Source organism: Saccostrea cucullata, unplaced genomic scaffold, assembly GCF_032062105.1.
Source record: "Saccostrea cucullata isolate Sc308-1 unplaced genomic scaffold, CSIRO_AGI_Scuc_v1 ctg7, whole genome shotgun sequence".
Classification (NCBI taxonomy): Eukaryota; Metazoa; Mollusca; class Bivalvia; order Ostreida; family Ostreidae; genus Saccostrea; species Saccostrea cuccullata.
In genome coordinates this window covers 595,398-609,233 of record NW_026935080.1, presented here as the reverse complement: position 1 = coordinate 609,233, position 13,836 = coordinate 595,398, and the positions used below count along the sequence as shown (strand labels likewise).

The 13,836-nt window shown below is 33.8% G+C and overlaps 1 protein-coding gene across 1 annotated transcript; it reads left to right on the top strand.

Annotated features, from left to right (window-relative positions):
- The first annotated feature begins 8,324 nt into the window (after positions 1-8,324).
- On the top strand, positions 8,325-13,079 carry LOC134241840 (GTP-binding protein GEM-like). Its single transcript, XM_062723867.1, has 5 exons — positions 8,325-8,395; positions 11,747-11,988; positions 12,138-12,233; positions 12,334-12,570; positions 12,749-13,079. Exons 1-5 carry the CDS (start codon positions 8,325-8,327, stop codon positions 12,934-12,936), a joined length of 834 nt encoding a protein of 277 aa, XP_062579851.1. The 3' UTR covers positions 12,937-13,079.
- Positions 13,080-13,836: the final 757 nt, after the last annotated feature.

Below are 13,836 nucleotides of genomic sequence, written 5' to 3'. Positions count from 1 at the left end.
TATGGCAGTGAGTGAGAAATTTCTAATTACTTCATTGTGTGATTTCATTTTTATCTTTCTACAGAATACATATTTACATAAACCAAAATCAATTTTTACAGGTAATGATGTGGTCTAAATTTCTTCATTCGAAAGCGTTATAAACGTATAACAACACTAAGTGCAATTAACACATTGAATTTATTGCATGTAATGAAGGTGTTGCCAGTTGACATTTTCATGACAACTTAATAGCTGAAATCCCGATCCTATTTCGGAATTTCAGAGATATTCTCTTTCAGAGAGAGACAGAGAGCGCAATTTTTTTTTTCTCTTTTTTAAACGGAACACAATTTTACTTACGATGTAGTTTTCTTCAGGAAATCAAAGAATCAAAGATTTAAAAATACATAAGCGTTTTTGATCGAACAACAGGGGAAAACATTAAAAACCCCATTTATACAGCGAAGTGAAAATAACTTGAGTACTTAAAAGAAAAAAAGAAATCCAAAATAAAGAAACAAGGCACGAAAACAAGATGATAACTGTACAAATTAAATGATGATTAACAGAAGAAATACCGTGTGAAACAAAGAATAAAAGTACATTATTTTTTAATTAATAATTATGTAGAACATAAAATTAAATATTCTTCAAATCCCTTTTTCATTTAAATAAAAAATTAGAAAAATGTCTTAAACTGATGTACAAACTGAAAATAAATTTTTAAAAAAAACTTTTTCCTGTTAAAGCTTGGTTTACGAATTATTTCTATTGATTTTAAATTATCTGTACTTGTGTTTCACTTTTGAATATGTATATTGTTAATCGACGGTTAAATTGAGTAAATGTAAATTGTTTGGACATGAAATACAGCAGTCTCATCAAGTCGACATTTCGTGAATTATATAACCGATACATTGACTTAAAATCTGTGGTTGAGGTTGAATCACAGGGGCATCTTATCCACTCTGTTCTCTACTTCACATAAAAAGTGTATTTTTTATGTGAAGTAGAGGACAGAGTAGATAAGATGCCCCTGTGTTTGAATGTTGACTGAGACTATTATTTCCACACTGTCATTGCCTTGGTTTTTTTTCATTTGTCCGATCACAACTATAGGAGCACAGGACGGGTTTGATCGGTCGAGCAGGGATGCTTCTTCCTTCGTGGCACCTGATCTAATCTCTGATGTTTTTAGAGCTCCTTCTTTGCTCAGCTCTAAAATTGTGTCTTTTCAATGGACTTTTGAGCTTGATAAATATTTTTTATCTTAGCATTTTTCCTTGTATGAATTTGAAATTGAGAATTGCTTGGTATAGCAAGTGAATATTACCATAATGTGTCTAACGAGAGAATTTTAACAGAACTGCTTGAGAAGCAAGTGGAATTTACAGTAAAGTTCAAAGCGAAATAAATGTTTTTTTGAAAATAAACGGTAAGTGCTAGATATAGGAAGTGAAGATTCACCATGTCGTATCCTACAAGTGATGCATAAAAAGGAAACTGCTTAATAGCTATGATGCGTGGTGCATTTAATAAGATATGCATGCTTGATATAACAGGCGAGATTGCTATAGCGTGTTCTATTGCTATGAAATCGCTCATCTTCTTCAGGAGGAATTTTCGTCTTTTTTCTTGATTAGAAGAAACCCATGAATTCGCGTCTTTCACAAAATATTTAAAAATGTTATTTTAAGTTTAATTACATCTGTTCAATTACCAAATCAATACTAACATATAGAAAACTCCATATTGAACATTTTCGGAATTACTAGTACTAATATCTACTGTTTTATAAAAGAATGAATTAAATGAAGATAACGAACAGTATTGAAGACCAAAAGTCCATTTACCAATATAAATTTTGAAGGAGAGCAAACACGGACCTCTAAAACAACAAAGGTGGGATCTTGTGCCATGGAGGAATGAGCATCCCCAGCCGAATTGTCACGCTCGCCGGTGTACTCCTTGTCGTGATCTGAAAATAACTGAAAAAATCTAACGACAATTCAGTGTAAATAATAGCCAAATGATTAGTATGAAAAACGTCAGTCAGAATGTTTCATAACAAAATAATTTTGCAAATGGCCAATGACAAGGTAAATAAATTTACAAATTCCATTTTTATCGAAAAGGCAGCCGTCAATGATGTCAAAAAGCCTGGAATTTGATATTGGTAAAATCTCTCAATGTAAATTTAATGTAGTATGCATTTTTCTGGAATGCACATAAGGTTCGGCATAAGTATGCATCTTTGCTAATGAAAGTTTGTGATCCGCTCCTATCCTGATGAAGACGAGAGAAGCTAGCAAAGATGCAGCATATGGTGCTGTTACGAGTGGCTATTCTTAATCTCTTGTAATTTCAAGAAGAGACGAGGATCAGCTTTACCCACGACAGACAGTATGTACTCTCTGCCCATTATTGAACATTTGCCATATAAAGACACGAATTTTAAAGTTTAAGAGAAGTAATGATTAATGATAGCGAATGACTAATAATTACGAGGGCGGGCTGACATTTTTACTCTTTGATAAAATGTACATATTGCAAGTGAGGGCATATTGATCAAATTTTAAGTATGACAGAAGACCCTATAATCTGTATTCTTTTAAACTAACATTTATTTGAGATAATTTACCAACATTCATTCACTATATCATAGCATGTTCAAAGCCATCTACCCATGAGAAGAAAAAAAAATCCTGTTCAAGGTCATCGCTTGATAAAATTAAAATTTAATAATAGAGATATTTTTACTGTATGGCAATCAGATCATTCAGTTGATGTTTCATGTTTTTCACAGAGTACAAACAAATCATCTCACCTCATGTGAATTGAGAGATCAAGTGGTATGACTAGTCAACAACCGAACAACCATTCTCCAACATAATGAATTACTCCCAATCTACTCAAGGATATAAATCCTAATCATCAGCCCTATGCATCTTAAAAATTCGGGGGGGGGGGGGGGGGTCCTCTTAAATAAGACATTTTTTTTATGAACAAAAATATTATATGGTAAAATTATATGATAATCATATATTATTTTTTTTTAGCAAAATTTAGATATCAAGGCAACATGATCAGGGCTAATAAAGATTCCACCAGGGACGTTGAAAAAAGAAATACAAAAGCCCATACCAACGCACGGAACATCTGGAAGTCTTCAATTATCAGAAAGAAAACCAAAAAAGGATTTTCAGAGTAAATGTTGCTGGAGTCCTCCATTGTGACTCAGAATTCTAAAAGATTACAAACAACATCACATGAAATCAACAACACACAAAACAAGGCCTCCATAGAAAATTCTTGCTGAAAAAGATCAACAAAGAGGAGCTGTCTTGCCATATATGACTAGATGGAAGAAAACTGAATCGGCCATGTTCTTTCAAAAATTAAAAATTCTTATTTATTAAAGGTAGCCTCTAGATGAATTTCACCAGGAACGAGGAAAGTGGAACAGAGACAGCTGCCAAGAGATTAAAATATGACTAGATGGTACAGAAATATCTAGTACTTTACCATGTTTATGATTCGGAGGGAAAAATTTTGTGTTTTGAGCACCATGTTCTTTCAAAAATTAAAAATTCTTATATATTAAAGGTCAGGTCAAGGTCATTATCTTTCTCCTTGACATTAAGAATAAAAAATAACTGTTGCCAATCATGTGATACCTACTTCTATTTCACAAGTTTAATGATTGTTCTTTTTGCATAAAAACATATTACTATATTGGATAAGGATTTTGGCTAATCAGTTTTTCTTAGATATTAGTTATTTTCATATGCTTCCTATATTTAACTTTTTCTTATTTTCACATATAATATAGGTCTTATAAATGTACAAAATGATACAAAAACAAAAAGTTTTGATTTTAGTGAGAAAAAAATACTTTTTATGGATTTTTGGCTCAAATTTGCACTTTGATATGAAGCGCTTAAAAGCTAATAAAGTTCTAGTTTATTTGAAAAATCATATTTATTTGATATATTTTGAAAGTTTAGTCAAATATCTCCAAGTCTTTGATTGTGTAAAAATTATAGCTAAATTCATTGTTCTATTACAATTTTGAGAGGCAGAAAAGAAGTTATTTTCATACGCCACCATTCCGCCAAAAATATAGTCCATTTTCAAACACAGTTTACCATTTCTATTTAAAGTTGTACAATTGTGATGAGGAAAAATTTCTTTTAAATTCCTTACACTTCAATATGTAAGACATATAAGCAAATATGCTTTGAATGTTTCATCTAGTCAGAAACCAGAGAAGAATCCTACCTTAACTAAGGGTTTTACTGGTTTGTGTGCAAGTTCGGTATGGCAAAACAGTCGTAACATTGATGAACCAAGATTTCTGAAAAAATCAAAACGTACAAAGATAAAGAACTAAATATTTAATTATTTACTTTATTAATGGTAAATGGGGGAAAGGTGGCTACAGAACTGTAGCTCTCCGAAAAAATATATTGACTGAGCGGAGATCTACTGTGCCACCCATTGAAAGAACTGTGTATTTATAGCGCTTAAAAAAGTGCGATTGTTTCTACATGAAAAATTCTTACCTCAATTGCAAAAAAGCTAGATTTAGAAAAATTCCTTACTCCTATGTTGACATCTGTACAAAGAGCGTTGGACCGAATTATCTTGCAAACCAAAATGGCAGTATAAATAGGCGAAAATTTCAATAATCTCAATTTAAGGGCCAGGAGGGCTATTTTAAAACAACAATTATAAGGAATGTTTTGTTGTGGAAACAGTGAAAAAATATGTTAGGAACACACGGTTAATAATATTTTGAGATGACAGTCTTAAAAACATAGAGAAATAAAATCGCAACTTTTTGTGCGCATTACAAATATATTAGGTTAGAAAATCATGTCCTAATATGGATAGGATACCTTAATCCCATGCAATTCTATAAAGAGTCGGGGATTAACTTTTGTTGTGGAAACAGTGAAAGAATATGTTAGGAACACGCGGTTAATAATAATTTGAGATGACAGTCTTAAAAACATAGAGAAATAAAATCGAGAAACAGCGCACTTTTTGTGCGCATTACAGGATGGATATATAAGGTTAGAAAATCATGTCCTAATATGGATAGGATACCTTAATCCCATGCAATTCTATAAAGAGTCGGGGATTAACTTTACTCATAACAGAGAGTATGTCCATATATTGTTTTACAAAGGCGATTATTGAACATTTTTGCCATATATGGAAATTACGTCATCAACGAGAAGTTATGGTTAATTCTAGTTAAGGACTAATAATAAAGAAGGCGGATTGACATTTCTATTCTTTAATAAAATTTACACTCTTGCAGATTAGGTTAATTTTATCTAATTTTAAGTATGTCAGATGGACGTTATTATTAGCTTATAATCTGCATTCTCACGGTGTACTCAGACACAGGGGGTCATAATCATCTATGCATCTGAGAAATTAGGAAATGTTCTACTGAGTAAGAAAAATGATGTTAACAACAATTTTATTTGATGAATATCGACCTTTACCATGACATGAATAATTTGGAAATTGAGACATTGAGAATAGAAAAGCAAAACACCCGTGCCACCTTTGGACACCCACGCAACATTTGGAAGTCTTCAATTATATCGTGCAGAATCAAAAAAATTAAAACTAGAGGCACTGTAAGCGATGAGCTCACTAAATGATACCCCCCACCTCTCATATAGTTATAATGGCAAAGTCCATGTTTTGCTGTGGCCGGGAAACCCAAAATATGTGTCGGATCAAAAAGTAAAATAGGAGGTGCACAATGGCAATATCCCAGATAGCATGACTATGTTGGGCCAACATTTGTTAAAGGTTGTATGGTTGGCGTTGGGGGAACAACGTTGGGCCAACGTTGGACCAATGTTACCAAGTCAAGCTTCTCGACCATGACGGAATTCCTATGTTGGTCCAACCTTGGTCCAACGTAAGCAACTTCCATTCACTTTAGCTTCCAAAGAAGGAAGGATCATGGCGTTGGCCCAACGTTGGACCAATGTTTATAATACACCCTTAAAGAAAGTGTATTTACAAGTTGGTAGTAGTATGTTGGCCCAATGTTGGCCCATTGTTTGTAATACACCCTTAAAGAACGTGTCCTATCAAGTTGGTAGTAGTATGTTGGCCCAACGTTGGCCCATTGTTTGTAATACACCCTTAAAGAAAGTGCCTTATCAAGTTGGTAGTAGTATGTTGGCCCAACGTTGGCCCATTGTTTGTCATACACCTTTAAAGAACGTGTCCTATCAAGTTGGTAGTAGTAAGTTGGCCCAACGTTGGCCCATTGTTTGTAATACACCCTTAAAGAACGTGTCCTATCAAGTTGGTAGTAGTATGTTGGCCCATTGTTTGTAATACACCTTTAAAGAACGTGTCCTATCAAGTTGGTAGTAGTATGTTGGCCCAACGTTGGCACAATGTTTGTAATACACACAAGTGTTATTTTGTTTTAGGTCTTTCAAAGATGGGATATTTACGGTATATTGGGCCAACGTTGGCCCAATTATTATACTTCCAACTAATGGATGGTGTTAATTTTATAATTAGCTGCTGAGCTTTACGTTGGGACAAGGTTGGCACATTCTGAAATAATTAAAAGGACTTTCTATGTCCATGCTTATCATTGGATGACTGCTTTTGTTTAGATATGATATTTTCAACATTTTAACTTTGCACTTAAGTGATCAAGCACCAAAGAGTGTTTTATTCTATTTTTTGAATTGTGTATATGCTTATTTATTTGTAATAACCCAGATAGCGGAACACCGTTGGCCAAATCTTACATTATGGTTCTATTATCTATGTTGGGTTACCTTGATTAGGCCAACAATGGCCCAACTTGGAATATTGATAGCTGGTTATGTATAATAGTGCGCTAATGTTGAGCTAACTGTTGGCATTATATCATAAAACTATAATCATGAGAGAAAATATTTGTTTGAGGATTGGCATCGGCCCTACGTTGGTCCAATATACCATGAATCTGACTGAGGATCATGGGTAGACCACAACCGGGCTACTTGTAATATCCGCGCCATTTTTAATCTGACACGAGCGAGCGTAATGAGACTGATACCTTGCATATCTGCATTAACTTTGTAAGTATTAATAATATGTTTGCCTCGGCACAGCTGAATTAACGTTTAGTTTTTAAACGATATCATGTACAAATCTGTGTAAATCAGACACGGGGAAGTGCAGAGGCCAGTTGCTGTTGGGTCAATACTGTACAGATAGCATGCTAACATTGGGCCAACGTTGGTCCAATGTAATCGGTTACATCGGGCCAATGTTGGAAAATGGCATTGACCTAATTTAAGTTAGCTCATCGGCCCAATGTTGGCCTGATGTGATGGGCCAACGTTGGCCCAATGTAGAGTGTTATGTCTACAGATATTGGCCCAACGTTGCGCCAACATTGGCCCAATGAATGCGACATTGTTGGCGAAATGTCAACAAGAACATTGGGCCGATGTTGGCAAATGACGTTAGCCCAGTGTCATTTTGCTCCTTTGCCCAATGTTAGCCCGATATATTGGACCAACATTGGGCCAATGTGTATAAACATTTAATTGTTACAAATCTGTATATTAACAAATCTGATCATCTCTACAATCAGAAATAAATCTACAACCAATCCTTTTTGAAAAATCAAGCTAGCTAAAATATTAAAATTCTTATAATTTATCAAAACAAAATAAATTATCAGTGATTAATTTTTTTTGTTTCTATACAAGAAAAATAAATGAAAGTATAAAAATGTGTTTTGATACACTTAAAACAATAAATAATTTGCTCTTTATTTAAATTGAAATTTGTGTCTATAGTAGAATACATTTCCCAAGTCTAACTTAATTTACTTATATACAGTTAACGTCGAGTACATAATAAAACATTTTGAAAATGATGAACATGCTGAAGATAAAACAAAATTTATTCAGTACTAAACATAAATTGGGTTCTTTCATTTAAAATTTGTTCATTGTAACGACAAATTTTCTATACATGTATTTTATATGGGGCAACATTGAATCAAAATCGTTGTGATGATGATGATCAAGCGTAGAAATGTTATACATAAATGCCTTCATCACGCAAGCTAATCACTTAATCACACCATGAAACAAAAAAGACGGTTGTTTTTTAATTGACAGCTTAAACATATAGTGATATACTTGTAAATTTAATCGTATGTTTACTCTTTACTGAGAAAAGTAACAAATGTATTAAGTACCAAATATTACAATTTTAGTGTTACTGGAGATTCTAAAAAGACAAGGAGAACACAATCAAAGAATGGCTAAGGTATGCCATGAACAGGGATGGGGGAGGAAGAAACGGACAGAGAGGAAAAGAAGGGGGAGGAAGAGACTCGGGAAGAGGAAATGGAGACGTAGGAGAGCGATCAGATGGAAAGTGGCAGTGCCTAACTTTTTTACTGTAATATAGTGTGACATACCTGTAGTTCTACCCTTTTTTGTGTCTGTTTGTCGGTTATAAACACGATGCAGATGCCAGAAACATTTTTGTGTAAGTAAACAAAATGACGGGATTCATTTTAGTATTATTTTAAGAACAGGAGGGCTTTGTTTATTTGTTAGACGTGCTTATTGATACCTGTAATTTACTGAACTTGGGCATAATTTACATCAGAGAGGGAGTAATACAGTCATGTAACCCTACATGTACAATGTATCGCTTGAAGTGAGCATCGATGTTTAATTCTTTATTAATGTTTTCTTCATGCACTGAGCAATAAAATTATAGTATGTTATAACTTAATTTTATATTTTGATTTCTTTTTCCTCAGTTATTTAATTAATGTAGAGCTACTTACAATGCAATACTTGTTGATGGCAATTCTATGAGATATTGAGAATATGTATTAAACTATTAATCTAGCATATATAGCATACAAGATAGTATTAAAGGGCTTTTACCATTAAACTGTACTACAAAACTAGTATAACCTTATTGTATATATTTGTTTGTCAATTTTGAGGACAAATGGCCAACCAGTGAAGAGCAAATGAGTTGTCATGATGGAGAGCCAATAAGATACAAACCAACGTTGGCCCAAAAATGATGTTTTCCTAATATTGAAATAATAAGTGGCCCAACAATGGCTCAATAATATCCGTTCGTTGGTCCAACAATAAGCCAACAAGGTGGTCTGATAAAGGGCCGATGAGCAAATTACCGTTGGCCCAACATTAATTGCTTACAATGGCCCAACTGTACAAAAATGACGTTTGCCCAATATTGAAATAATACATTGGCCCAACAGTGGCCCAATATTAACTGTTACATTGGCCCAACAATAAGCCAACAAGTTGGTCTGATTAAGGGCCGATGAGCAAATTACCGTTGGCCCAACATTAATTGCTTACAATGGCCCAACTGTACAAAAATGACGTTTACCCAACATTGAAAAAATACATTGGCCCAACAGTGGCCCAATATTAACTGTTACATTGGCTCAAAAAAACAAGTTGGTTTGATTAAGGGCCGATGAGCAAATTACCGTTGGCCCAACATTAGTTGCTTACAATGGCCCAATTGTACAAAAATGACGTTTGCCCAATATTGAAATAATACATTGGCCCAACAGTGGCCCAATATTAACTGTTACATTGGCCCAACAATAAGCCAACAAGTTGGTTTGATTTAGGGCCGATGAGCAAATTACCGATGGCCCAATGTTGAATTCAAACAGTGGCCCAACATAAGGAGCGTTGTTGGCCCAACAAAGGTCCAATAACATCCTGCTATCTGGGAATTGTAATAAAGATTCTGTGAAAGTTTCATTAAATTTCACTCAGTGGTATAAGAGGAGTTGCGGATAAGAGATGGGTACCCCAAAGCGTAACAGACAGACGGACGGACGTGCAGACAAATGGACGGACATACCGATTACAGTATACCCTCCCACTTTTCAAGCGGGGGGTATAACTAGAGGTACTGTGAGCAACGAGCTCACTAAATGATACCCCTGCCTCTCATATGATTATAATGACAAAGTCAGTGTTTTGCTCTTGGAGGACGAATTAAGTGTTAGGTTAAAAGTAAATTGGGAGGTGCACAATGGCATTATGTAATAAAAAATCTGTGAAATTATCATTAAATTTCATTCAGTGGTATAAGAGGAGTTGCGGATAAGCGATAGGTACCCCAAAGCATAACAGACGGACGGACATCCCGATTACTATATACCCTCCCGCTTTTCAAGCGGGGGTATAATAAGGATTTCCAAAACAAACCATAGAATATCCTACACATCATGACTAAAAAAGATCAGCAAAGAGGGGGTGTATGAAAGAACACAAAGCAATCTGACTTGATAAAAGAAAAGTAAAATGGAGACATCATATTTACCGAGATAGCCTTAATGTGAACTCTGCCAGGTAAAAAATCAGAGGGCACCAAAGGAAACATGGTGGCAGTCAGTGGGAAAAGAGATAAAGATCGGGGATCGACTTTGGGCATGGTGCAGCAAATGACAGCTGACAGGCAGAAATAAAGATCCTTCGAGGAGGCCTTTTGTGTTCAAGGAACGAAGAGGATTATAAGTCATATTTTTGCAGAAATTTTGACATGGTACAAATGAAGAGATTTGGATAAAGATGAAACCATTAAGGATTTCCTATTTGGAAAGTAAAAACGAATTACATGATGAATGTCGTTGTTAATGTAAATTCCACATATTATAGTTGAACGTCGTTTTCGTAGGTCCCCTTCGCTTGCATAATCACTTTGGAAAGTATTGAATTCCTTAAAACTATTTTAAAATACTTGAACATATATAATATTAACTTTACCTATACCATATCTCAGGGGAAAACCTTTGTGTTTGGGGCACATTGATCCACATTTCTTATTACTTTGTCTTTGATTCTTGGGTTCTTTCGGTTGTACAGCTGCACTGTGTTCAACATAAGTCAATCTAATTCTCCCGAATGGATAACTCGGTTACATTTAAGTACGAGATTTGGAATACCTTTTTTTGTTGCCGAACTTGAATTGTTTGTTATGCCATTTTCCCCAAAGTGGGGACTAAGCTAGCTTACCCTTCAAGGTCATGGTGGCAACACCACTACATGTAGTATTTTTAAACCTAGATTTCTGGGCAAATCAAAGCATACAAAGATAATGAACCCAATATTAATTTGAACTTCATCCAAACTCTCCATCTGGATTTGATACAAAAATAATGATACACTGTATTTCATTAAGAGTTTGAATTTTAATGAAAAGAAGTGCAATTTTTCTCAAATTTAATACCTATCCGACAAACTATAAAGAAATTCCTTACAATATGTGCAACTATTTTTTGTTTTGGTCATTAAACTTAATTTTCTAACACCTTATTTTATATTTCTTTAACTTGTATGTGTAAGCACAATTCCACATATTTATAGTATTTAATAATATTTATTCTTCCTGTTCATAAAAGAATATTCCTCAGAAAGATTTTTTGTAACGATTACGTCAGCCATTTAAAAAATCAGGTTACAGCGGGAGTTGTCAAGCTAAGACTAGATTGAATGTGCTAATGAAGAACGTGATTAAGATGACATTTCAAAATACTATAAAGGGTGATGATTTCTTAACCATTCAACATCCACGAGGTTTTTTTTACAATGTATAGAAACACTAAGTTCATAAGCGAACCCTCTTTGAGTAATTTTTTAATGAGGAGAGGAACTACTGGAAAATCAAAATCTGTTAGAAAATTTGAAAACAGATGGACTTCAAAGTTTTCTTTGGTGAAAAAATTGCAAAGGAGACATAAAATGGAAGACCAACATAGTATGTTCCGACAAGAAGACGGAAATGTATCAGTTGCTTCATCGGAAGACGTTTCCTCAAGCAGCACAGCAGGTCTGTTTGGAAGAGTCGACATCTATGGTCAACATAAAGTCGGGAAAGAAACCTTGATATCGCATATACTGTCAAAGAGTTCTGATGTTTTATTGGATGACCTAGGTACAAATTCATTCTTAAAGATAATAGTACTTATTAAACAAAGAATTAAAGAAGTAGTTTTAAAAATGCATGTTCCTTGAAGGAAACATTAGACAATTATTCCTGAGCAGACTTATAGTTAACCATATTTGTTGATTTTTTTCTTCTAGGTTATTTCAATGTCAGTTTAAAGAATGATGTTCTTCAATTAAAAAACATGGATCAACACTTAAACAAGGTAAGAGCATTACATTATACTCAATATGGTATAATACGGTTCTCGGTAATTCTCAAGTATACATATGGTATACTAATTCTTATAATTCGTGTACATGTAATTGAAAATTCATTTTGAATTGCAAATAGGTTTCAGAATTTCTTACTTGCTTTCATTTCAGTCACCTAAAGATCCTAATGACAAAGTTTCAGCAATTCAAGATCCGGATGTGTGTGTGGTAATGTTTTCACTTCTCGACAGGACTTCATTTCTCTATGCCAAAAGGAAGGTACAGGATTTGAAACGTTGTTGCAATGAAAACGTTTCAATTTTTCTCGTGGGAAACAAATCGGATGCCATCCAGAATCGAAGAGTCACTCGTACAGGTATTCATCTTGATTTCAAAATCTCAATAAATTATGGCTGAATGAAAATCATTTGATCTGATCAATGTGAGCATAATAATTTTCAAGAATAATATAAGATATTGTTGGTGTATGAAGATGTTGAAAATAGAGGATTTTTTATGCTTGATTTCCTTTTTTTTAAATTTTTTTTTTACAGAAGCTTTCCATGTTGCAAGAATTTTTGGCTGTCGGTACCTAGAGACTTCTGTTATCAGCCACAGAGAGGCCAGATTTGTTTTACGTGAATTAATGGCCCTTATTCCACTCCAAAGTAGAAAATCGACAACAATTTTTGGCAGCATACAGAAATGTGTTTTCAAGCGCTTTTTTGCCTCGACGTCCTGAAAGTAGAATTTTCAAAACATTAAAACTTGTGTTAAAAGAATATTTAATGATTATCTGTAAAATGTGAATTTTTACATATACTACCTTTATGACTGAATGTAATATGATATGAATTAACAACTAAACTTTATGACAAACCTTGACTTCGATTTTTCTTATATTTTAACACTATACCCTTATTACCTGCATATGAACATTATATGTATTATTGTATTTTTTTTTTTCATTTAAAGGTGGTAAAAATACAAAAATTACAATTGAGGTAAGCTGTTGACAAATAAATGATAAAACAAGAATATTGCAATATCGTATATAAAGTCAATTCTTCATAATATTATGTAACGCTGTATATCATTAGAATCAGAAGGAAAAGTTCTATAATAATCAATAAAAATCTGAAATTGTCAAAATTTTCACTTAAGGGAGGTTTTTGCTTGGCGCGTCACATATGATATGTGTTAGCAAATAAAAGAGTGCAATGAAGTTTTTTTTTAATACAAATTGTTAGGAAATTATTTTCACACTGAATTGTCCAAGAATTATCACAAAAAAAAAAACACCAAAATAATAACGCGAAAAAGGAACGTGGTGTTTGTGAAACACTGGTGCCCCTGTATGGGAATTTACGTCAAAGAGTTTCTCGAATGCAATTCAAACTCCAAAGTTTAAGTTTAAGAGATCAAAATTATGCTACCAAAAGAAAGGACTGGTATATCGTAGGTCAAGTCAAAGGGTCAAATTAATGACACCAAGGGAAAATTCTTGTCATAAGAAAAGCATTTGTAAAATATAAAACCTTACCACCAACTGTTATGGCCAAGGTTAAAGTATTTCAAAAGTCGACCAAACTCCAAGGTCAAAATCATTGGTATCCAAAGGAAGGACTTGTCAAAAGAAATA

Coding starts and splice junctions, on each gene's coding strand:
- LOC134241840 (XM_062723867.1), top strand. CDS start 8,325: ATGGGGGAGGAAGAAACGGACAGAGAGGAAAAGAAGGGGGAGGAAGAG. Junction 11,989..12,137: donor TGTTTTATTGGATGACCTAG/GTACAAATTCAT, acceptor TTTTTCTTCTAG/GTTATTTCAATGTCAGTTTA. Junction 12,571..12,748: donor TCGAAGAGTCACTCGTACAG/GTATTCATCTTG, acceptor TTTTTTTTACAG/AAGCTTTCCATGTTGCAAGA.